The 14,703-nt window shown below is 33.2% G+C and overlaps 1 protein-coding gene across 10 annotated transcripts in view; it reads right to left on the reverse strand.

The window, feature by feature from the left end:
* The window catches only part of TANC2 (tetratricopeptide repeat, ankyrin repeat and coiled-coil containing 2), a 369,309-nt gene that overhangs the window by 134,874 nt on the left and 219,732 nt on the right, over nt 1–14,703 (reverse strand). For all 10 annotated transcript variants that reach the window (XM_025436730.3, XM_049114606.1, XM_025436738.3 and 7 more), the window contains 2 exons: nt 14,423–14,571; nt 8,452–8,638 (listed from right to left, as the gene is read on the reverse strand). In XM_025436730.3, the coding sequence (XP_025292515.1) occupies nt 8,452–8,638; nt 14,423–14,571 (336 nt within the window). The remainder of the gene's footprint in view (nt 1–8,451; nt 8,639–14,422; nt 14,572–14,703) is intronic.

Here is a 14,703-nt window from a genome sequence, read left to right on the forward strand (position 1 = left end):
CTTTCCTTATATTTGCTTCTCCTCCTTTTCTGCCTTACTCCTCTTCATTCATATAGTGTTAGCACATAACTTTTAGTCTCAGGCTCTATTTTCTAAGAAATCTACACTAGGGAAGTCTTATTGATTAAAATGTTGGAACTATAGGATATTCTTAAAGCCCATCCAAGTGTTCAAGTCTGTTAAGATACTACGTTATTTCAATATACAGTCAAAACTACTCACTTTAAAAATTCATTTTATATATACAGACTTTCAGTCATGAGTAGCCCAATAGTTACTTTTTTTGCCACCAAACATAATGTTGTACCTTCTCCAATGAGATTATTACGGATTCTACAGCAATATTTTATAATTTCTAAATGTGTTCAGTGATAATGTATTTGTATTATGTATGCATGTATCTGTGTGTGTTCTTTAAAAACAGATGTATGCTATGTATGTATCCTAATTTCTGAAAATTGTCTTATTAATTTATAAAATATAAACTTTTTTTTCAGTAAAATTTGACTGAAATAATATTTCATTTGGTGTAATAAAGATGTGGTGATTCAGCTGGCTTTATAATTCTTGCAAGAAGCTTAGAGTTCACACAACTGCTATGGTCAGTATGCTGAATCAATCCAGAGAATGAAAACTGTTTCCCAGAGGACTTGTCTACATGTAAAATGTCTGTTATTTAACCCCTTACCTTTTATATTTTTTGTGTGTTGTGTTCAACAGAAGTTTTCATTATTAAGTCCCTAATCAGATTTGGCTAAGATGTACCTGTATCTATGTGGTCTTAGCCTGATATATATCCCAGAAATATACCCCTTTCCTCGAGATAAACCGTGAGCATATTCAGTACACCTTTACAGGTCTGAGAAAGTAGCAATGGGATTCACTATTTTAAGTATCTCAAGTAATTTATAAATAATATGTAGCTAGTTAAAACTGGTAGCTAGTTAAAACATCAAACTCCTGTAAACATAGCTAAATTATAACAAGGATGACAATAATAGTTATCTCATTTAAATAGAAGCTTTGGCAGAGATGCATGTTTGATAAATTAAACATGAGAAACTGATAATTAAAAGAGTGATGCTGAAAAATTTTTCAAAACTATAGGATCTATCAACAAAAATTATGAAAGTCCTAATCAGTGGTAGAAAGATTAGAGAAACTATGAGTTAATTTGTGGTACATAAAGATGGAATGATTCAGTGGCCTAAGGATCTTACTTTAGTTTTTTCTGGTGCACAATGGTCTACAATCATGGGGGCACAAAAAGCAAAAATAGACAACTCACACAAAATACCAGAAATAAAATTCTCTAGGTAACTATTCCCACTTACAAATTTTGTACACTTTTGCTTCATTGATGCTTTTCACTGAACTTGGTGGCTTTTGGCTAATTCCATTCAATAAATTTTTACTGAGCAACTAATATGTATCAGGCTATAGGAACAAGATAGGTCCTTAATCCTAGAAGAAGGACAATTTTGTGGCAAAAGAGATCATACACAGAAAAATGTATCGAAAATGATATGTTATTTTTAATAACAACAGGCTATTGTCTGTATATTTTTCAACTTTATATATGCATCCCATTTTATTCAACCATTCCTCTATAGTGAGACCCTATATAATTTAAGGTCATCAAGGTAACTGAAGCATCAGAGAAAGCAGTAATATTTTCATGTATGTGGTTACTACAAGTTTCAAAAGCCCAAAGCCCATGCATGCAGTCTATGTGCCAGATAAGCTGGCCTAGATGAATTAAGCACTCATATGTGTGAAGTTTCTATAAATGAAGTTGGACACAGTTCCTCACTGAAATATACATATTTGTTTCCCTAATCTATCATTATTTCTAATAATTACCAGGTGGAACAGGGAGAAAATATTGAGTCTCAAGTAACTGAAGAGATTTTTCTGAGACCTTCTCCATTTTGCTTCTTTGATATAGAAAAAAAAAATTGCTGCCTTAGTATAAAGAACTGTTTATGTGACATGTCTGTTCATACTGCCACACAGGCCAGGAGGAAATAATGTGAGGAAGAAGGAATCACAGGTGTATACACAGGCTTATTGTGAATAAAATTAACTTTATATCTTTCTAAACCAATTTTAGCAAGGTGTAATTTACATACTATAAAATGGACCCACTGTAAATGCACAATTCAATGATTTTTAGTAAATTTATAGATCAGTGCAATCATTACTGCAATTCAGTTTTAGAATGTTTCCATAACCCCTAGAAGATTCTTCATGCTGTTTGTAGTTAATTTCTGTTCTCATCCCAGTACCAGGCTGGAATTTCATAGAAACAGAATCACACAGTATGTAGTCCTTATGTTGGAGTCCAATGCATTCTGTAGCATTTATTAATAATTTCTTCCTCTTTATTGCCTAAATAGTATTCCACTGTACAGACAGTCCACATTTTGTACTTCCATTTGTCAACTGACAGACGTTTGGACTGTTCCCAGTTTTGGGCTACTACAAATAATGCTTCTTTCTGAGACATGTTTTCATTTCTCTTGGATCTATTCCAAAGACTGGGATCTGCTAGGTCATATTGTAATTTTCTGTTTACTTCATAAACATAAAAGTAACACATGAGGGTAATACATGAAAGTTCTAGTTTTTCCACACCTTTGCCAATACTTGGTACTTTTTTTAAAAACAGCCATTCTAGTAGGTGAGTGGTAGTGTCTCATTATGGTTTTAATTTGCACTTTACTAATGACTGATGATATTGAGGATCTTTTTCTCTGCTTATTAGTTATACAATGTATCCTGTTTGGTGAAATGTCTATCAAATGTCTTTTGTACATTCTAAAATAGGATTATTTGCAAACAGAAAGTGGAATCAGACCTATAAATACAGAGAACAAACTGATGGTTGCCAGAGGGAAGGGAAGGGGGATGACAAAAGGGGAGAAAGCGATACAGGTTTCCAGTTATGGACTGAATAAGTCATGGGGATGAAACGTACTGCACAGGGAATAACTGTCAATGATAATTGTGTATGTGTATGGTGTAGCAGTGTACAGTGACAGTGTATGTTAACAGATGACTGCTACACTTGCAGGGAGCACAGTATAAGGTATACAGGTATTGAATCACCACACCGTTTACTTAAAACTAATGTAACGTTGTGTGTCAGCTATACTAAAATTTCTTTTCAAATATAAAAAAATAAAATTGGTCTGTCTTCTATATTTTAAAATTAATAGGACTAATTTTTATCTTGACTTATTACTGTACTTTTGTTGATAGAGACTAAATTTTTAATACCATATAATAGTTCTAGGTCATCTGTCCTGAGACAGAATTATTTTAGAACTATGCATTGTCTGTAATAATTAGGGCCAGGGGTTTTGAAGTCATACAGACCTGAACTTTAATCTCAGCTTTGCCTCCTACTGTCTATATGACTTGAGACTAATTATTTTTGAATCTCAGTTTTTTTAATTCAAGGAAAGATTATTACATTATTATATAAGACAGAGTTACTTTACAACTGGACTGGTCCAGCCCTATGCTTATCTCTGGGGTTGCCAGTCTAGTACTGATTCTTTTTACTTACTAATGTGAAACATTAGGAAAACATCATCACAAACAACATGCATAGTCACAGATACTCCATCTTTATAGGTGTTAAGTGATATAAGACTATAGGATATAAGACCAAATTTGGCAATAAAATCAGGACTTAAAAACATTCTGAGATATGATTAAAAGAAATAATAATTTGATTAAAAGAAATTAAAAGAAAGAATTATACCATTCTAGAAAGAACTGTGACCTCCAGATAAACAAAAGGAGAAACAAAATGGACCCATGCTTAAGTTCATTTTGCTATATAAACCATACCAAAAAGGAATTGTTAAAATTTAACATGAAAAAGGAATAGTATAGAAAAATAAATATATCTCACGGAGGTTAAATTATTAAGATTTTTGCTTGAAGCTATATCTATATATATGTGGTATTATCAACTAGGCACATATATAAGACCATTATACTACTAGAGTTATACCAATAAAATAAAAAGGGAGAGTCACAGATATAGAATTACCATACAAATACCTGACAACTGTGTTGGTGACATTTCACCACATATTTAAGAAGGGTTGTAAATTTGGAGAGGGAAGCTATGATTGGAACAGAGAATGCTTTCTGTGGTAGAAATTAACTCATGTCTGGAGTGAATCCAGACTACACAGAATAACATAAGTCACGGTTATTTAAAATCTTAGAACCCTAGAGAGGAACTTTTTACATTTATAAACTTAAAAATTCAGGAAGTGTGCATTTCTAGTATTCTGATTCTTATAACTAGGATTCTACATATTTTGGTATGCTGTATGAGTGATATAGTCAGGCACATGAATTGCTAAAATTCTGATAACTATAAGTGGAAAATGCAGTGCATCATAAAGGATCACACTGAACTGACCTATAAAGGACTTTAAAATGTATAAATTAAAACATTTAATAACTTTTGTGCATTTTGTTAACAGGGCAGGATTTAAAAACAGAGCACTGATAACAGACCATCTTGGAAGTTTTTCTTTGAAATAATGAAAGCAATACGTAATTTGGAAAAGCAGATGTTTGTATAATAAGAGGGGAAAATACTTAAAGAAAGCACATTTAATAATTAATGCAGGTCAGTTGTGAGATTTCCAATAACAGTATCTTCAACTATTATTACTTATGTCACATTCAATTTTCTTCCAACTCAAATTGCATTAAAAAAAAAACAACAAAGAGAAACAAATCATTTCTCAAGATAAACTGTTCATATATAATTTGTTAACTATTCTACAGTTGAAGTAATTTTATGACCAGATATTATTCTCATTCTTCTAATTTTGCAAGCAAATGTTTCAGTATTTATACACATTAAAAAATGGAAGTTCATCATTCTTTTAAATTAGATCTGCTATCCACAAAGGCACTTATGGTACAAGGAACACAATTTTGGAAATTTACCAGAAAAAATAAATAGAGAAACACTGCCAGCTATAAGTCAAAGCAGTATCCCCTTTTTAATTTTCAGAACATACGAACATTTATTCTGAACATTACATGTGTTACGTTTCCCTTTGAAAGGTAACTATTTGTAAACAGATTTTGTCTGATATGTCAGCACCATCTCTTTTGCTTGGATAAAAACATTTCTAAAGCTTTGTTTTATATATGCCAACACAGAGGATAGGCAATGATATATACTCTAACAAAATCAACAGAAGAACCCAAGAAGAAGTGTGGCTGGGATTATAAAAGTCATTTTGCTAAAATTAATCATAAGAAAATTTAAGAGAACAAAATTAGTCAATGGAGAATTCTAATCTCTACTATTTATTCAAAATCTAAAAAATCTAATACTGATCTTGTACTTAATGGTCACTCTAAGTACTGCCAAAACATAATGCAAATTGCCAGGTCAGTCCTTGGTGCCCTCCCCTTCTCCCTTCAGCTCTTCTTTCATTTGTAAACATTTACTTAAGCACCTATTATGCTACCACATGCCGGTTACTGGATCAGGTGCTACAGATACAAATGAGTAAGGCAAAGTTTCTGCTAACAAAAAATTAACAGATTAATGGCGGGAAGCAGGTCCAAAACGTAATTATTACACCACACATTAAATGCCATGACATCTATATGCTCAGGTGTTATTGGGAACATGGAGTAATAATATATATTGGATAGGAGTTGGGAGTGGAAAACTGAAGAAAGATGGTGGTAGTAGTAGTGACAGAATACGTAACTGAATCTTAAAAAATCCATCGGAGTCTTTCATATGTAAGAGAGAGGAGATTACAGGCAGAATAGTCAATATGAGCAAAAGCAGAGAGGTGAAACAACTGGAATGCATCAGGTAATGATAAAGTCTAATGTTGCTAGAACAATATATACAAGGCTACAAGTAGTGGGAAAGAAGGCTGGAGAAATTGGCCATGGTCAGATCAGGAGGGTCTGGACTTTGTTTTATAGGTAAATGGAGTCAAAGGAGTGATATGATCAGATTTGATTTTTCAGGTAGTTCATGTCCACCTTATAGGTAACAGAATCAAAGTAAGTGATTTTCAGTTAATTTACTTTGGTGGTTGTGTGAAAAACAGACTTGGAAAGGACAAGATAAAAAGCAGAAACAAGACTTACATTTGCACTAATCTAAGTCAAAGATAATGAGGACTGCCAAGGCAATACTAAGAAAGATGAAAATCAAATCCAGGGATGAGAAATTTAGGGTGGGGGAAGGGAAGTGGGAAGGACTCCTCTCAGCTTTCTAGCTTAGGTTCCTGTGCATGTAGTGAATATTCTGGACAACTTTACACCAATAAATTTGAAAAAGATAAAAGCCATAACTAAGGAAAACAGATTAAAGAAGAAAGAGAAAGCTTAAAAAGTCCTATAGTATTAAATACAATGAAGTAGTAATTAGGGGTGCCTACATCACACAGTGAGTTGAGTGACCAATCGTTGGTTTCAGCTCAGGTTTGCGGTATCAAGCCCTGCATTGGGCTCCATGCTCAGTGAGGAGTCAACTTGGGATTCTCTCTCTCTTTCTCTCTGCCCCTTCCCATTGTTCTCTCTCTCTTTCTCAAAAATAAAATATGAAAATCTTAAAAAAAAAAACACACATAATGAAATAGTAGTTACAAAAATCTACATGAGTATCAGGTCTGGATTATTTTAATGGCAAGTCCTACTACATATTCAAGGAACAGATAATTCTAATCCTCCATAAACTATTTCAGAAGTTAGAAAAAGAGGCTACTCTTCCACATTTTCTCTATTTTGCTAAAATATTTAGTCACTTAATGACTGTATCTTTGTAAAGACTTCTCCTATAAATAAATCACAAATTAGAAATTATCATGCTAAGTCCTGAGGATATATAAAAACTGTAAGACATGAATCCTGCCTTTAAGAAGCTTTGCAATAAGTTTTGAAATCAAGATATGTGAGTCCTCCAACTTTGTTCTCTTTTTTCAAGATTGTTTTGGCTACTCAGTGTCCTCTGAGATTCCACATGAATTTTAGGATGAGTGTTTCTATTTCTGCAAATAATTTTGGATTATGATAGTAATTTCACTGAATCTATAGATTGCTTTGGAAATATTATCACTTTACCAATATTAAGTTTTCCAATCCATAAACACAGAATATATCTTCATTTATTTAAATTTTCTAAAATTTCTCAAGCAATATTTTATGTTTAATGTACTGGTCTAAGTTTAGTGTACTGTTTAGTGTACAAGTCTTTTATCTCCCTGGTTAAATTTATTTCTAAGTATTTTATTCATTTTGATGATATTACAATAGGATTATTTTCTTAATTTTCTTTTTGAATTGTTCATGATTAGCATGTAGAAATGCAACTGGTTCTTGGCTGTTCATTTTATATCCTGCAACTTTGCTGTAAAATATATTCTTTTCATTGGGGCACGTGGGTGGCTCAGGTCATCATCTCAAGATCTTGGGACTGAGCTCCACATCAGGCTCCCTCCTCCTCAGTGGGGAGTCTGCTTATCCCCTTTCCTCTGCCCCCACTACACTACTTATGCTAGTGAGCACTCTCTTGCTCTCTCTCTCAGATAAATAAAATCTTTAAAAAATATTCTTTTCATCTACTTATTTTAAATAAAAAATTCACATGTTGATATATATGCATTTAAGTAGTAGAGATATATTTATTTGCCATGGTATTAATATCTGCCATACCATCTAAATAAATATTTTGCTTTGATAACTTTTAGAAGGAAGCCAAATGAGGATGAAATATTTTCTTTATGTCTAGCCTTTTCAGCTTTTATCATTTGTTGACCAACCTCTCCTTCATCCCTTCCCCTGAACCTTTTATCTTTTTTGACTTGCCAACATTACACTGACCAAATTCTTTTGTCTAAGTACTCCTGTCCACTGGCTCATTCTCCCACCTCTCATTTCCTGCTCAATTTGAATGTGCCCTAAGATTCTGTGCTCACTCCTGTTTTCTTCTCTGTGCATCTCCTTTCTTCAGATTCCTCATTTCTCAAAACTTAACTCATTTCCACTTGACTGACTCCCCTTAGTAAGTATACAATAAGCAATACATATATAAAGAACTGAGAGCCTCCATGAAGCTCTACTAGTTCAGTGAGGAATGAACATTTTCCAAACCACTTCTGTTAGCAGATAGATGAATTTACAGGAAGAGGTAGACAAAACTTCTTCTATCCACCCCTTCTTTTATCAAGTAATATCTTTAAAGAAGTGGTTAAGCAGGGAGGGATGCCTTTCATTTTGTTTACCTTTATTTCTCTTTCCAACATCATTAAAAAGAAAAGGATACATTATATATATATATCAACAACTCAAAAGCAGAATTTTTGAAAACCTTAAGCTTGTATAATTATTTTAAAAAGAAAAAAAAATCCAAAATGACTAACATAAAAATGAACTCACCAATAATGCCACTATCTCTGCTTTCAAGGGTAGAGGTTGGACTAGTAACAGCCCCATAGCTGCAATCCTTGGCAGTTGCATTTGTACTGACTGGCGGGAGGGTGGAACAGGGGCTGCTGGCTGGTGGAGACGCAGTGCTACTTGTCAGGGTGGAACAGGGACTTATCCGCTGGGTGATTGCTGAGGTCTGAAAAATTGGAATGAAAAACAAACAAGATAAACTGATCAGCTGTTAAAGTAAAATGTATCTTATGGCAAAACATACGCTTTGATGAGAAAAAGAAGAAAAATCTTATATACATAGCTTTTACATCTATGAGGTACTAGTTATTTTTTGCCTTCTAGGATAAGATATTCTGCATTGTATAATTAAAGTGCAACTAGATACATTTAACACAAGCAGAGACCATGGCCAGTTTTTCTGCCTAAGAAATTTCTAGTGACAGGTATTCTTTATCACTGCCATGAATTCATAGAGGGATTTTTTAATTAAGCACAAGTTGTCCTTGCTTTTTCCTATCAATAAAGCTATTCTGAAGGCACAGAACTTAGTCTTGTTAATACTTTTCTTCGGATGAAAAAAAATATAAGTGCAGTCAAGAAAAAATAAAAGTAAGGTTCTTAATGCGAAAAAAAAAAAGCTTTTTTTTTTTTTTTTGATATATAGGTGGCTGCCCTGAGTTAGTAAGGGAATGCAGAGAAAGTGCCTTATGCTAAAAGTCTATCAAACAACGTTCATTTCAAATAGAACTAAATTTCTCCGTAGAAACTGATTATAGACTGAGAGTGCTTTGTATCTTAAATGATTCTTATATCTGAGGCCATTTCAATGTTTTTGATGGGAAGGAATGAATAATCACCAAAAAGACTGGTGACAATATATTCTGGCTTACCTAATTTATTGACAATCCACTTTTCTTTAGCTCTTGTCTACCTAAATAAACTGCTGAAGTAATGAACAAAAGCATATATTTTTTCAAATACTAAAAAATTTTATCCTTTTCAAAATGTTAAGTGATCAGTGGCAAAACTACTTGAAGGGACACTGATGATAAATTTGACATCTTTAAATGCTAAATTTAAATGAAATTTTTCAACTTCTTCACTTATGGAGTCACTATTTACATTCCTTCCACTAAAATTGAAGATTTAAAATTAACAACTTGACTGGAAAATGTGTTAATCACTAGATATGATACTATTAAGGCTCTTTTACTTATCCTAAAATGAGTTTCAAATACAATCCTTTGTATTTAATCACATGTGTTGAATTCAGGTTCTGATTTTAATTTAAATGCTATAACTAGGTCATAAAAGATCCATTCAATTTAAAGTACAAGTGACACTTTCAGAACCTTGCAACCAAGCAAATCTTTTCAACAATATTAATAATATCAGGAACTGATTTTTGTTAGTCATACCATAAGCCCTCAGATCTATGTCATTTCTCTTCTACTATGTAATTTTTCTCCAGAGGGGGAAAGAGTTTCAATTTCTTTGTAATGTCCTCTATTTTTATAAAATGATGTTGGCCTACCAGAGCAATGAGTTTTAATTGGGCATGCAGCAGAATCACCTGTAGAATGTAAAAAGTAAGCTCCCCAATGAAATTGACAGTTACAGAGCCCCACACCCCAAACTTACTGAATTAGAATTCTCCCTAGTTAGAATCTAACATGGCAATTTTTAACCTCCTCACTCTCAGTTTAAAAAATATGTGGGTAGATGAAACGAACTATACTAGGGTTTGTTGGGTTTTTTTACATTGAATATATCTATAGTCATTCTATATTGAAAAAGTTCCATTTTGGTATGAATCTATTACTTCCACAGCAACTTATTTCCATTTTTAGACAAGATTCTCAGTCTGTTCTTTGAGAAAGGAAACTGTATTATATACATAATACAGCCACTGTTGAGGTTAAGCCTAAACAACACTTAACTACTTTTACTACAAGTTGTTTTCTATAAAATAAAGCTTGTATCACAGAATGTATGCTTTAAAAGCTTTAACTGTTAAAAAAAAAAAAAGCTTTAACTGTGAAAGCAAAGCTTAAAGATTAAACCATTTAGAAAGTAGATATTTGTTCATGAGTTATGAATTAAAAAGTAGGTTTCATATTTATTTAAAGAGGCTAGCTAATGAGATATAGAAATCTTTTCTAGGCACAGAAAGACAACCTTAACTGTTCTCCATGCTTTAAGCTAAAATGGACATCTAAGTAAACTACTCCACTCATAAAACCTTTCAGTGGTTTTTTCATTGTGTTCTCTGGAAGGATCACAAACTCCCAGTCTGGTTTCTTAAAGGTTCTACATATGTACAAGGTAAAAACTTGATGCAAGAAATTCCTAAACTACATCCTCCTACTCCAGAAACTAAGTGAAGGAAATACAGTGGTTGACTATCACCTTCAGGACTTTGTCTTTTGCAAAAAATGATACACACTGACTTGTCTGTGCTGGATTCTGTCCTTTCTAGTATAATTCTGAGGATGCCATTACTATTCAGGTCTTCCTAAACAAAGCAATCTATCTTTGTTAGCATGCTGTTTAGCTCGGAGGAAAGTCACCAAATGAACATGACCTCCTAATTTTTAATAACCTTCCTATGACCAGAAATTCCAATGATCAATTTAGTCACTTCCTCCTGTGACTCCAAGATAGTTTCGTGGTATACTATATTCCAAGAAGGCTATCATGTTAATATTTTACATCTGTTCAATGCTTTACAGTTTAAAAGATTTAATATACTATTTCATTTATTCCTTATCAACCAAGTATAAGGCAAAATGAATATTATTTCCCTCGTTAAGAAATGTGAATATGAAAATTGCCCTAAAGAATGAAACTTATAAAATAATTTCCTCAAATCATAGTTCCTGCCTATATTTATACACTAATTATACTGCATAGTATTTTATATCTTTTGTTTATATAGCATTTTATAGCTTACAAAGTAATTTCATATTCATCCTTTAATTTGATCCACACAACAATCCTGTCAGGTATTATTATTTCATATTACCCTGAAACAGTATGGTGTAGTTGTAAAGAATAGAGGTTGTAAAAAGCAGACTGCCTGTATTTGAATACTATTCCATCATTTTGTAGTAGTGTGTTTCCACATTTTTATCTGAAATGTGGAATATCAGTGGACCTTACCACATTGAGTTGTAAGGAAGCTTACACAAAATAGTGCAAATAAAGCAACTAGTACAATGATTAGCATGTTAGTAAATGCATTTAAATGTCAGCTGTTATTGCCTATGAAAAACCTAAAGTTCAAAAAGGTTAAGTGACATGTCTGAACTTAAAAAATCATAGATGGTAGAGTTGGAACCAGGACACAGATTTCCTATTTCCGGGTTCAGGGGCTTTTCTTTTTTCTTTCTTTCTTTTTTTAATTGAAGTATAGTTGACACACAATGTCACATAGCTTCAGATGTATAACAGTGATTCCAACAAGTTTATGTTATGCTATGCTCACCACAAATGTGAGTTTTCTATTATTAGAAACAAGAGGATCCTTGGTAAATACTCATACTGTAGCATCACATTCCTTGGTCATTATTAGAACAGTCACATTTTAACTTGACATATATACCAAGAAAGAAGTAATAAATAAAATAAAAATGGATATTTTACTTATAACAATATCAAAAAAGCCCTTAATAGATATCATTCCCATTTTTTATTCACAGGGCATAGCATGCCAACACTATTACAATATAAACTGTATAGAGGGCCTGGGTGTCTCAGTTGGCTAAGTGTCTGCCTTCAGCTCAGGTCATGATCCTAGGATCCTGGGATCGAGCCCAGCATCAGGCTCCCTGCTCAGCAAGGAGTCTGCTTTTCTCTCTACCTCTCCCTGTGCTCCTAGCCCCTACTTGTGCTCTCTCAGACTCTTGCTCTCTGTCTCAAATAAATAAATAAAGTCTTAAAAAAGAGTTATAATATAAACTGATTAACAAAACCATCAATCCCTACCATCATGAACCTTACACTCTTGTATGATACAGACAATAAAACAAAATAAAACAAAACAAAAACCCACAACTAAATATGGAAGATAATATAGTCATGATTAAGAACTCAAAAGAAAATAAAGTAGTAGGATAAGGGGGTATTGTGATGGGCAGGTGCTACCAAAAATAGTTAAGGAAGGCTTGCCTGAAGAGGTAACATCTGAGCAGAGCACTGAATGAAATGAGCAAGTGAGTTATGGGGGAAGCACTTTCCAGTATTAAGGGAATGCTCTGTGTCAGAGGAATGACTCTCTGCCTGAAAGGGAGAAGGGATGGGCAGTGTAGGAAAGGTAAAAGCAAGGGGTCAGATCAGGTTGTGCCCTTCTGACCATGCTGAAGATTTTAGATTTAATTCTAAATGTGATGGGAAAACAGTGGAAGATTGAGAGCCCAGAAGGAAAAGGATCAGATTCACATTTTACAAGGATCACTGTGGCTCTTGTGTGAACAGACTATAGGGGAGCAGAGACATATTAGGAGGCTGTTTATTCATTCAGTAAATATTTACTGAGCAGACAAAGCCTACATGATTTGCTGAAAGAAGTGAGTGTGTAATATGACATAAACACTCAAGAATGGTTCCAATGCTTTTGTCCTAAGCGTACAGGTAATAGAACCTACTCAGAAAACACTGCAGAAGGAGCAGGTTCTGGGAAAAACTCTAAGAGTTCAGTTTTTGACATTTTAAGTGTGAGCTGTATCTTGGACACACAGGTAGAAAAGGGAATACAGGTAGCCAGAAATACACAGGAGTTAAGGGGAAAGGCAGGGTTAGAGTAATTCAGGAGTTAAGAGAGAAAAAAAAAATGGAGGAATTTCAGTATGATTAGACTCTCCAGGCATCTGAATTTTATAAAAACTGTCCAGGTGATTATAATGTGCAGCCAGCAAAACCAATGACTGAGGGAATGAGGACATAAACAGAGAAGTGAGGAGAGAGCTCCGGAACACCTGAACATATGATCTATAAATATATCTGAATAATCCTTGATGACTATGATTTTATGACAAAACATATGACATAGACTCTTCACAAATATTTGTTAAGAATATATAAGATGAAATCAATTTGTCATCTTGTAGAATAAAACGATTCACTACAGGACATACATTTTAAAAATTAAGACCACACAAATGAATCTGAGTCTACTTCCTTTGGTACATTTAAACTAAATAATAGTCAAAAGAAAAAAAAATCTATGAAATAAATTTTTTTTCAAATTGCTGATACTTTTTAACTTTCTGACATGAATATTTGGATTCTTAATTTTTCAGATTTTCACTTTCTAATATATATAATTCAAAACTAAAATTTTTGAGCACATCTTTAACAAGTTTTATATACTATAAATATGTAGTTATATTTTGTTATATTTTGTTATTATTTCAGTTTAAAATATTTTCTAATTTCTTGTGGTTTCTTCTTTGACTGAAATGCTATTTGAAAGTATATTAATAGTCAAACATTTAGGGGATTTTCTAAATTGTCTTTTAGCTACCGTCTTCAAGGTTATTATTTTGTAATTGATTAATTCTACTATTATCACAGCAACTGTAATCCAAAATTTGCTGAGACCTGCTCAGCATATTGTCAGTTTGGTAAATAATCCATATGTACCTGAAAATGAAGTGTATTCTACATAATTTCTGGATGTAGTGTTCATATTAAAATGTCAATTGTTTCTTGGCTTTACACTTATTTATTTCCTCATTCACTCCATAAATGAATCAAACCTTTAAAGTGGCTTTTTAAATCTAAGACTGAAACTAAAAGGTGTTTCATAAACTAAAGAAATACAGAGATTATGGAAAATTAAGCTATATCTTTAGGGCTCAAAGTCATTCAACAATTGGGAAAAACACCTACACACAACCTGCAACATTTTTCCTGGTATAATAGGCTGATTTATTCCATGTTTCACAGGTGCCAGCATGCAGTTTACCTGATTTTCATCCTGTACTTCCATGTTGTATTGGTCACCTGGCTGAACTTCCGTGACTTTCTCTCCAAGGAGGAAACCCAGACGAGTCATGAGTGTGTTTGCTGCCTCATCTACAGATGGAGGGGGACCAAGTTCCTGTTCAGCATCACCTATAACAGGCAGACATTGAAACACATGAATCTTTCAAAACAAAATGGCTTCATTCTGCAACTATTCTTACATTCAATTTGGTCATTCCCTTTGTTTTCATTTTAAATCCAAAATTACAAGGTCCCTGCCTA

This window comes from Canis lupus, chromosome 9, assembly GCF_003254725.2.
Source record: "Canis lupus dingo isolate Sandy chromosome 9, ASM325472v2, whole genome shotgun sequence".
NCBI lineage: Eukaryota > Metazoa > Chordata > Mammalia > Carnivora > Canidae > Canis > Canis lupus.